We start from the raw sequence: 11,685 nt of genomic DNA on the forward strand, positions 1-11,685 counted from the left end.
AAGAAGAAGAAGAAGAAGAAGAAGAAGAAGAAGAAGAAGAAGAAGAAGAAGAAGAAGAGGAAGAAAGAAGAAGAAGAAGAAGAAGAAGAAAGAAGAAGAAAGAAGAAGAAGAAGAAGAACGAAGAAGAAAAGATCCATGAATCATGCAGGGAAGAATATCCAGGTTCCATGCTGAACCCTGAACCAGAAGACCCTGATCAGGAGGTCCAGGGAGAGAACATTCTTTTCCCACTCAGAGTAGTAGTTAGCTCCAGTGTGGAGAGGCACTGGTTACCCAAGAGCCTCTGCTGGGGAATACGACTGGAGCAGACTATTTACTTTGAATCTCCTCTTCAGAGTGATCTTGGTCTTGACGTGATTCTAAGTCCTCATCGGGTTCTGATTTTTTCTGGCACTGGTGCCTAGCTCTTCGATTCTGAAACCAAATCTTAAGTGAGAAAAGAAAATGAGAGAATTAAGTATGTTTATGTCATCTCAACCTCATCACTGCCTGTCTTCAGTGTGTGTGTGATTCTTATTAGATCAAAGCTCAGGATTGTTACTGATACCTGTCACATCTGACTAAGTCTTAGGTCAAGGATTGGCATTTAGCATCTTCACAATCTGGTCCCAACATGACTATAATGATGTTTTTAAGTTAATAAATAGATACTGCGGTTACGCATTTAACAACCAGCTCAAGCATTTCCTCTTCTCTGAAGGAGTACCTACACACTTCCTTCCTCTTTGATCCTCAGTACCCACATTTGTAAGGTGAGACAAAGAGCAACATCCTTTTGAGTTCATTCTGGGTGTCAATCAAGATACTCCAGGGCAACCCTCTCTGGTCCCCTCCCTCTTCAGGAGCTTTGTACTATTGCTCAATAAACTTTACTATCCCTCAATAAACTTTGCTTTAAGTTTATTTAAAAAGATAGTCCACACAAAGCCCTTAGCAGACTGGCTCATAACATGTGCTTGATCAACAGTTTCCTCTCCTCCTGTTCTAATTCTAGTCTTGGAGATATAGAATTTGTAATTTACCTGGATTCTGGACTCATCAGTGTTGATTTCTAAAGCAAGTCTTTGTTTGGTAGCATAACCTGGGTAAGGATTTTGGTCAAATGCCTTGATGAGGATTTTCAATTGATCTTCTGTGAATTTGGTGCGGCTGCGTCTCTGATTCATTGTTATGGTCTCTTTGGAAAGATTAGGAAAGAAGAAGCATTTAATAGGCCAGCTTAAACATTTCAAACTTCAGGCTCAGGCTAGTGTCTGATTTCCTCTTTTCATTTGGAATCCACCAGAACCCAATAGGAAAGAACTCTGCCACAGTTATAAAGCCCTTAAACACACAAGTGTGTTCTGTGGTTTTTTTTTTTTTTAAGATTTTATGTATTTATTTGAGAGAGAGAGAGCACAAGCAGGGGGAGCAGCCGAGAGAGAGGGAGAAGCAGGCTCCCCACTGAGCAGGGAGCCAAACATGGGGCTCAATCCCAGGACCCTGGGATCATGACCTGAGCTGAAGGCAGATGCCCAACTGACTGAGCCACCCAGGTGCCCCACATTATGTGATTTTAGATATGAGACACCACCTTAAAATAGCCAAATCCGGAAAAGTCTGGACATTTGTTTGGAACATATGATTTTGTAACAAAATTAGACTTAGTGAACTGAGATGAGAAGAAAATTTACTAGGGTTGCTAGAGGTTCAGTTGGAAGCACAACAGCTGTATTCATAAGAGAGGAGACTTTAGGGGCGCCTGGGTCTCAGTCATTAAGCGTCTGCCTTCAACTCAGGTTATGATCCCAGGGTCCTGGGATCGAGTCCCACATGGGGCTCCCTGCTCAGCAGGAAGCCCGTTTCTCCCTCTCCCACTCCCCCTGCTTGTGTTCCCTCTCTTGCTGTCTCTCTGTCAAAAAATAAATAAAATCTTAAAAAAAAAATAGAGGAGACGTTAATGTACTGAGTTGCTTTGATTGGCACCTCATAGGAAAGAGCAAGTTGAATCTTTCTGTCTCTGATACAGTTTTGCAATATTTCTGAGGTCACTCTCAAGAGAAAGTCTAACTCCACATTTATGCAAAAAGAAAATCCAGTAAAAACTCTTAACTATGGCTACTCATTACATTCCTTAAGCAAAAGAATTCATTTGGATTCCCAGTCTATAAAGATGCTTTTCTCTTTGATCCCTGAATGTCCCTCCTAAAAGCCTAAATCTTCAATTGCATGCCAGTCTACTACCTCCTGGTCTATTGTACTTCACTGAAAGCGGAAGGTTAACTTTATGTATGTATTTTTATTTACTTTATATTTTATTTTTTTATTTTTATTTTTTTATTATATTATGTTAATCACCATACAGTACATCATTAGTTTTTGACAGAGTGATCTGTGATTGTTTGTATATAACACCCAGTGCTCATTACCACACGTGCCCTCCTTAAGACCCATCTCCCAGCTATTTACTTATTTTTTAGATTTTGAATTTTTTTTAAAGTAATGTCTGCACCCAACATGGGGGTTGAACTCACAACACTGATATCAGAGTCACCTGCTCTACCCCACTGAGCCAGCCAGTCACCCTGAAAGGGGAAAGTTAACTTTACTGTCACCCATGATTCCTCTTAAATCATACCATGTTGATCAGGCCCTTACATATATCTTTTTTTTTAATGATTGTTTTAAAGATTTTATTTATTTATTTATTTGAGAGAGAGAAGGAGAGAGAGAGAGAGAGCATGAGGGGGGGAGGGTCAGAGGGAGAAGCAGACTCCCCGCTGAGCAGGGAGCCCGATGCGGGACTCGATCCCGGGACTCCAGGATCATGACCTGAGCTGAAGGCAGATGCCCAACCAACTGAGCAACCCAGGCAACCATATATCTTTTTTTTTTTTAAGATTTTATTTATTTGACAGAGCACAAGTGGAGGGAGAAGCAGGCTCCCTGCTGAGCAAGGAGCCCGATGAGGGGCTCAATTCCATGACCCTGGGATCATGACCCAGGCCGAAGGCAGCCGCTTAACTGACTGAGCCACCCAGGCATCCCAGGCCTTACCTATATCTTTGACATCATCACCTAGTGACCTACTTGGCCTTATACCCTGAAACAGGTGTGTCCTCCAGCCACCACACCTAACTCCTTTCTGTCCCCCAACCAGGCCAACTTCCTCCTATTTCAAGCTTGGTACTTGTTCTTCTCTTCCTGTGATGTTCTTCCCACGGTGATGGACTAACTTGCACCTTTATGACAGGTTCCAGCTTGAGCATTATCTTCTCAGAGTCCTTCCCTGACTCTCCAGTCTAAGGACTGTGCTCCATGCTCCAAATAGTCTGCGACAGAATTTTTTTTTTAAGATTTTTATTTATTTATTTGAGAGCTCGTGGGAGAGAGAACGAGCAGGGGGAGGGGCAGGAGAGGGAGAAGCAGGCTCCCCGCCGAGCAGGGAGCCCGAATTGGGGCTCGATCCCAGGACCCTGGGATCATGACCTGAGCAGAAGGCAGACATTTAACTGAGCCACCCAGGTGCCCCGTGATTAATTTTTCTGATGGCAAAGTGATTGGCTCCGAGGTTGACCTTAGGTAAAAAAAAAAAAAAAAAAAAACGAAACAAAACTCTCACAGGACCCCACCCATCTTATACCACCACTTACATTATTCTCTGTGCACAGGTCCTTGACTATCCATTCTTAGAAGGAAAAATTCCTTTACAATAAAAAGCTTAAAGGAAAGCCCTTAAGTAGCTGTAGTAGAACTTCTAACCAACCCAGACCAACCCCCTAGGGAGTAGGGGAAGAGATAAGCAGATTAGCGCTTCCTGAGACACCACATTTAGCGGCTGGGCTGGGAGGCAGAGATGAGGAAGAGCAAAAGTAAGATGAAATTAATGAAGGAGGAAAGCAAAGAGATCAAAGCTGAGTAAGATTTTCTTTTTTTTTAAAGATTTTATTTATTTGTCAGAGAGAGAGAGAGAACAAGCAAAGGGAGTGGCACGCAAAGGGAGAAGGAGCCCAATGTGGGACTCAATCCCAGGACCCTGGGATCATGACCTGAGCCAAAGGCAGATGCTTAACCGACTGAGCCACCCGGCCATCCCAGTGAGATCTCTTTCATCAATCCTGGGGCGTGTTTTAGCCCAATAAGCTAAAGGCTCCTTGAGAGCAGTATCAAGGTCCAGTTCGTCTCTGACTGGGGAGTTGGGGGGGTGTTGGGGGGCACAAAGTTCCAGACAGAGTTACAGCTTAATAATTCCCTTCCTGAGTCTATACCCTAGAGGAGCCGACGACACATGTACATCTGGGTAACGCAAATGGATAGTCACTGCCATAGTGTTGGTAGTAGTGACCATCTTAAATGTCTACCGACGGAACTGCATTTCCAAACGAAAATACCAAGTAAACCTTATTTTAGGATATTTGGATTTACAGAAGTTACAAAGATAGTATGAGGAGTTCCCATGTATCAACACCCGGTATCCCCTATTGTTCACTGTACTTTTTAAAAAGTAATCTCTATACCCAATGTGGAGCTCAAACTCATAACCCCAAGAGCAAGAGTTGCATGCTCTACCAACTCAGTCAGCCAGGTACTCCTCCCCTATTATTAATATCTTATATTAGTACAGGATATTTGTCACAGCTAACGAATCAATACTGATACATTATTAGTAACTGAAGTCCATACTTTAGGGCGCCTGGGTGGCTCAGTTGGCTAAGCGACTGCCTTCGGCGCAGGTCATGATCCCGGAGTCCCAGGATCAAGTCCCACATCGGGCTCCCTGCTCAGGGTGGAGTCTGCTTCTCCTTTGACCCTCTCTCCTCTCATGCTCTCTCTCAAATAATGAAATAAAATCTTTAAAAAAAATAAAGTTCATACTTTATTCACATTTTTAAAGTTTTTTACCAAAAAATTTTTTACCAGATATCCTTTTTCTGTTCTAGGATGCTTTTCAAGGTATCATACTACATTGGGTCATCATGTCTCCTTAGGCTCCCTCTGGCTCTGACAGTTTCTCAGGCTTTCTTAGTTTTTCATGATATGGACAGTTCTGAGGAGTCCTGAGCAGATATTTTGTAGAACCTCATTGGAGTTTATCTGGTATTTTTCTATGATGAGACTAGGGCTGTGTTTTCTGAGAAGAACCAAACAGGATTTTGAGGGCAACCTAAAATGTGCAGGGAGGATAAAAGCCCACAAAGTAGATTATATATTTTGTTAAAAAAAGGATAAAGATAACAGATTTTTTTTGAAGATTTTATTTATTTTTGACAGAGAGAGAGTGTGTACAAGCAAGGGAAGCAGCAGTCAGAGGCAGAGGGAGAAGCAGGCTCCCTGCTCAGCAGGGAGCCCAACGCAGAGCTCGATCCCAGGACCCTGGGGTCATGACCTGAGCCGAAGGCAGACGCTTAACGACTGAGCCATCCGGGCGCCCCATGATGATAGATTTAATTATCCAGTTGAAATAGATTAGTAGAAATTTTTTCCCTATGGTACTCATGCAGAAACAGACAAGGAGACAAATGGAACCAAATAGAAAGCCAAGGCACAGAAAGCCTGTTATATGTGAGAACTTGGAATGGCTATAGCCTCCAAAATCAGTGGGAAAGGGTAGTGTTGGGTAAAGAGAACGGCTTACTGTGTGAAGAAAAATGAAGTTGAGCCATACAATATACAGTATATTTTAAAATGCCAAATTAAAGACATGTAAAATGTAACAGTAAATGGAAGATTATGTACAAGAAAACCTATGTTACACTGAGATAGAAAAGAGTTACTTAAATAAAATGCCAAAATGCAATGGGAAAAATTGATGGAACTAAAGACATCATAATTGAAAACTGCAGGTCAAAAGTTAGAAAATCAGATAAAGCCAGATGCTTGCAATTATGGGGATTTTAATTGTTCAAAAACGTATTTCTGGAGTGCCTATTAAAAAGCCAGACCCTATCCTAGGCACTGTGAACAAAACAGTCAAGATAGCCCTGACCTCACAGAGAGTCAGGAGATAGAAAGCAAATGAGTGAAATATATAGTATGTCAGATGGTAAGTATTCCCATGGCAAAAAAGAAGGAAGGAGGGAAAAGAGAGAATGCACAGGGTAAGGTCACATTTTCAAGTGAAGTAATTAGTGAAGACCTCACTGAGAAAATGACTTGAGCAAAGACTTGAAGCAAATGAGAGAAGGAGCCACGTTGACACTTAGAGAGGCTCACTGCAGGGACTTGGGATCGCAGTGGGAGCCTGCCTGGCCTATTGAAGAGACAGCAAGAAGGTTACACAGCCTGCAGAAGAGGAAATAAAGCATAAGCAGGTGAGGTCCTAGACCTCAGATGAGGCGGGGAAAGCAGATTATATAGGGCCTCATAGGGCCTTGTGGGGATGGACCAAAAAAATGGTCAGATTCCTAAAATATTTTAAAGTTAAAACCAACAAAATTTCCAGCCTGATTAGATGTGGGTCATAAGAGAAAAATGGGTCGAGGATGTTTCCTAGATTTTTTTGGCCGGGGCACCCGGCATGTCCTGAGTGAGGATAAACTCAGGGAGGGAGAGTTTGGGTGGAAACATGGAGGGTCCAGTTTGGGACATGTTGAGTTTGAGATGCTGGTTAGAGACAAGTAAACAAGTTAGATAGACAAATCCAAAGTTCTGGAGAAAAGTTGAGTCTGGAGAGAGAAATCTAGAAGCCTCTTTGATTCCAAAGATCTTCTGGTCTCTGAACTTTCTCATACCTCCCATAGTTTTTTTTTTTTTTTTTCTAAGTGTATCTCTCTCCCTTTTCTTCTTCCTGAAGCAAGAATCTATCTTGTTTAGTTCTTGAATGCCTGTATCTTTCTGAAATCCCCAATGCTCAATGCTCAGAAAACAGCATATTTTCTTTCTTTTTTTTTTTAAGATTTTATTCATTCACTTGAGAGAGAGAATGAGAGAGAGAGAGCACATGAGGGGGGGAGGGTCAGAGGGAGAAGCAGACCCCCCCGCCGAGCAGGGAGCCGATGCGGGACTCGATCCCGAACTCCAGGATCATGACCTGAGCCGAAGGCAGTTGCCCAACCAACTGAGCCACCCAGACGCCCGAAAACAGCATATTTTCATCTCACATGAGAGGAACTGGTTTTCCCTAATCCTAGTACATTTATTTCAAAGTTTAAAAATGGAATTCCCACAACTTCTGACAAGCCCAGGAGGTTTTTAGTCCAATTTCCTCCCCAAACCAATGAAATGGAAACTTTAGTCAGGTGTGTGGGGAACTTACTGTTTGGAGAGTTGTCTTGGGCCATGTTGGAAGAGAGTTCTGAAGTCTAAGGATCAGACTGGGAATCAGCCTCGAGGATGGTTTTATATCATCAGCCTGGATGGCCCCTCCTGTTTATTTAATCTTTAGTGATTCTGAAGTTTTATCTTTACCAATTGAATCACTTCTTAGAATCATAGACCCTCTTAACCTAGGAAGGGCTAGGTAAGTCTCCTATTCTTCCATTAATAGAGATTTAATAATTTATACTAACCTGTACACCTAAACCATCACAGGAGCATTTCTGAGTACTACCATATTCACACATTTTTATCAATGTTTATTATATACATTTTTTAAATTGCTTTTTTTAATGCTCTTCACTTATCTTTTGAAGTGGTGACCTTTTCTTATTAAATTTTTTTAAAGATTTTTTCATTTATTTGACAGAGAGAGACACAGTGAGAGAGGGAACACAAGCAGGGGGAGTGGGAGAGGGAGAAGCAGACTTCCCGCAGAGCAGGGAGCCCAATGCGGGGCTCGATGTGGGGCTCGATCCCAGGACCCTGGGATCATGACCTGAGCCGAAGGCAGACGCTTAACCATCTGAGCCACCCAGGCACCCAGTAAAATTTTTTTAAAACCTTGGAATTTAAAGATAAAAATAAAATATTTTACAAATAGGGAAAAATATTTGCAACACCAGATAGACAATATAGTAAAGTGGTTATAAATATAGATCCTGGACCCAGCCAGACACATAATTCTGAATACTAACTTTATACTTAAGTTCTGTATGACTTTGGAAAAATTACTGAACCTTTCTGATTGCCTTCTGAAAAGCATCACTGCTTAAATAGTCAATTTGAACGTATTTTTTTTTTAAAGATTTTATTTATTTGCCAGAGAGAGACACAGTGAGAGAGGGAACACAAGCAGGGGGAGCGAGAGAGGGAGAAGCAGGCTTCCTGCGGAGCAGGGAGCCCGATGCGGGGCTCAATCCCAGGACCTTGGGATCATGACCCGAGCCAAAGGCAGACGCTTAACCGACTGAGCCACCCAGGCACCCCATGAACATATTTTTAAAAATACTTATTTTACAAAGCATCACCATGAAACATAGAATTTTCACCATCACATATTTTTTAAAGATTTTATTTACTTATTTGACAGAGAGAGACACAGTGAGAGAGGGAACACAAGCAGGGGGAGTGAGAGAGGGAGAAGCAGGCTTCCTACGGAGCAGGGAGCCCCATGCGGGGCTCGATCCCAGGACCCTGGATCATGACCTGCATGTTGAGGTAAAAAGCAAGGTCCAGATAATGACATATCATAAGACATCCCATTTTTACCGTTCAAAATCAAGTAGAACCAAACTTTATCTAGGCACATACAGATATATAATTTTAAAAAATAAATAAGTCATCTACACAAAATTTATGACAGTGGTTATCTCTCAGGTATATTTGATATAAATGATTGATAATGTTCTAGTTATGATTTGCGTGGTAAATTCACAGGTGATCATTACATATATATTAAATTTTACAAAGTGAAATGAGTTGTAAAAGAACAAAAACGATGACAATGTCATATAAATCAGTGATTATGATTAATCAAATTCTGTGTCCCTGAGGCTATATTAAAAGGATAAACTATTATTACCACTTAGAGCAAGGATTTTTTTTCTTGCATTTTTCATAGAATATTTTAACTTTTTTTTTTTAAAGATTTTATTTATTCATTTGAGAGAAGGTGAATGAGAGAGCGAGCACGAGCCCAGGGGGGAGGGGCAGAGGGATAGGGAGAACCAGACTCCCGCTGAGCAGGGAGCCCAGTGCGGGGCTCTAGGATCATGACCTGAGCCAAAGGCAGTCGCTTAATGGACTGAGCCACCCAGGTGCCCCAGCCAATATTTTAACTTTTTATTGAAGTATAATATAAATGTTGAAAGTACACATATCGGGATGCCTGGGTGGCTCATGGCTTATGTAGAAGAGGCAAATTTTACCTCTACCTTCTTAGGATCTCTGGATGGGCCTGAGAATTAAATTGACATAAAACATATTAACAGGAAGGAAGCTTATAAATTTATTTAATGTAAGTTCTACCTGATACACAAGGCTTCATAAGGAAACGAAGACCCAAAGAAGTAGCAAAACCTAAGTGCTTATATATTAAGTTGAACAAAGAGAGGCAATTGTTCAAAAGTAGCTAAAATAAATGGGGAGACTAAAGGAAGATAAAAGTTATCTTTAAAAAAAAAGATTTTATTTATTTGAGTGAGAGAGAGAGAGCACAAGCAGAGGGAGAGGCAGAAGCAGGCCTTCTGTTGAGCAGGGAGCCCGATGCGGGGCTGCATCCCAGGACCCTGGGATCATGACCTGAGCCGAAGGCAGACCCTTAACTGACTGAGCCACCCAGGCGCCCCCAAAGTTATCTTAACAAGGTCTGTTTGTATGGGTTTTTTGTTTTTTGTTTTTTGTGTTTTTTTTGGTTTTGACTCCTCATCTCTGGTGATAACAATGTTTCCTCCTAGTGTATTTTTGTTACACTTTTGTCACATTTGCTCTATCACTCATCCTTTTCCCTCCCACTCTCCATCAATTTATATTTTTCTGAAACATTTAAGAGCTTCATACTTCATGTCTCATATTTGTTTGTATTTTCTGAGAAAAAGGATATTACCTTACACAACCAGAGGACAATTTCTAATGTCAGAGAATTTAACATTAGGTCAATAGGTCAACAGATTCATTCGGATCATATTGCATTCATCATATAAAGTCCATTATATGTAGTATGGTCCGTCCTAGCAATGGACCAATACCAGATTTGATCTAGTTAAGCATAAGTATGACTTTTTTTTACTGTTTTTATTTGGAAATTAAGTATGTTTTAAGGAGATGTATGTGGGTGCCAAGTTGACAAGAGGTAGAATATGATGGCTAGTTTTATGTGTAAACTTAGCTAGGCTATACTAGCCAGTTATTGGATCAAACTCTAATTTAGTGTTGCTGTGAAGATATTTTATAGATATGCTCAACATCTACAACTGATTGGCTTTAAGCAAAGGATTTTATTTTGGTAATGTGGGTGGACCTTATCCAATCAGTGAAAAGATCTTAAAGGTTTAAGTAAGAGTTCTCAGAGGAAGAAATTCAGTGTCAAGACTGCAGCATTAGCTTTGTCTGGAGACTTTCCAGCCCACTAGCCTACCCTCTACCCTATGGATAGAGTAAAACTTGCCACGCCCCACAATCATATAAGTGAATTTCTTGAAATAAATCTCATATACATATTGTACCTACATATGTATATGCAATACACATATATACACCATATAGTTATAAAAGGTGTATACATGTAAATATTTATAAAACATGTATCTTACTAGTTCTCTACAGAACTCTTGATATAGTCTTCATTCCTTGACCTAATTAATAACTTGTCACTATGACTCTCTCTCATCTTAGGGTTATTAACTCAAGGGCATTTCTATACTCCGTGATTCCAGTTCTCAATCTGTATGCATCCTCAAATCATCAAAGATGCATTTGATTCTCTCAGCTCCACAGTTATGAAAAAAAAAAATCACCAATGGTGACTTCTAAGATTGCTTTATGTACCTCTGGGTGGACTTTAGAACCGTAATGTGAGTTTGTTGGTTTCTTGACATCAACCAGTTAACAAAGCCAAGTTGGTCCAGGATTCATGCTCCATCCATTCTCTTCTCCAGTCTACATTCATTCCTCTGATAGTCCTACGTAGTATCATGATTTGGAATATAGGTGAAGGGTCCACACAAAATGAACAAACCTTTTTTAAAATTTTAAAGAGAGAGTTTTAGGGGCGCCTGGGTGGCTCAGTCGTTAAGCGTCTGCCTTCAGCTCGGGTCATGATCCCAGCGTCCTGGGATCGAGCCCCGCATCGAGCCCCGCATCGGGCTCCCTGCTCAGCGGGAAGCCTGCTTCACCCTCTCCCACTCCCCCTGCTTGTGTGCCCTCTCTCGCTGTCTCTCTCGCTGTCTCTCTCTCTGTCAAATAAATAAATAAAATCTTTAAAAAAAAAAAAGAGTTTTATTTAAGCTCAAGTTAGGACAGCTGACCAGTACACACTCACAAAGAAGAGAGTGCTCTGGGGAAGGAACGTTTGGTACAGTGTTATATTTTTGTTTTTACACAGAGTTACAAATCATCATGACCAGGGGCATTCCAGAAAGTTACAGACTTTGTCTTACGTCTTTAGTATGTGCAAAACCGTATGACTTTAAGGGGAACTAAGGAGGGGTTCCCCCCCTTATCTTTATGTTTAGAATGTTCCTTTTCGGTTATTTTTTCCAACAAAGCGGATGTGCAGTGTGTGCTTGGGGCAGAAATAGAGCCCATGCTTTGACGTTTTGCCAAAGTCATTTCGACTTTGGTAAATGCTAAAGTATAGCTTCCCTGCGAGCCCGAAAAGCAGGGCCCAC

The 11,685-nt window shown here is 41.2% G+C and overlaps 1 protein-coding gene across 1 annotated transcript in view; it reads right to left on the bottom strand.

Annotated features, from left to right (window-relative positions):
- The window catches only part of LOC112806694 (double homeobox protein A-like), a 43,136-nt gene extending 41,969 nt beyond the window's left edge, over positions 1 to 1,167 (bottom strand). The window contains exons 1-2 of the mRNA XM_025849090.2: positions 1,024 to 1,167; positions 319 to 427 (exon numbers count right to left, since the gene is read on the bottom strand). Coding sequence (XP_025704875.2) covers positions 319 to 427; positions 1,024 to 1,167 — 253 coding nt within the window. The remainder of the gene's footprint in view (positions 1 to 318; positions 428 to 1,023) is intronic.
- Between the last annotated feature and the right edge of the window lie 10,518 nt (positions 1,168 to 11,685).

Source organism: Callorhinus ursinus, unplaced genomic scaffold (assembly GCF_003265705.2).
Source record: "Callorhinus ursinus isolate GAN/ISIS: 27379988/994484 unplaced genomic scaffold, GSC_fseal_2.0 scaffold100, whole genome shotgun sequence".
NCBI lineage: Eukaryota > Metazoa > Chordata > Mammalia > Carnivora > Otariidae > Callorhinus > Callorhinus ursinus.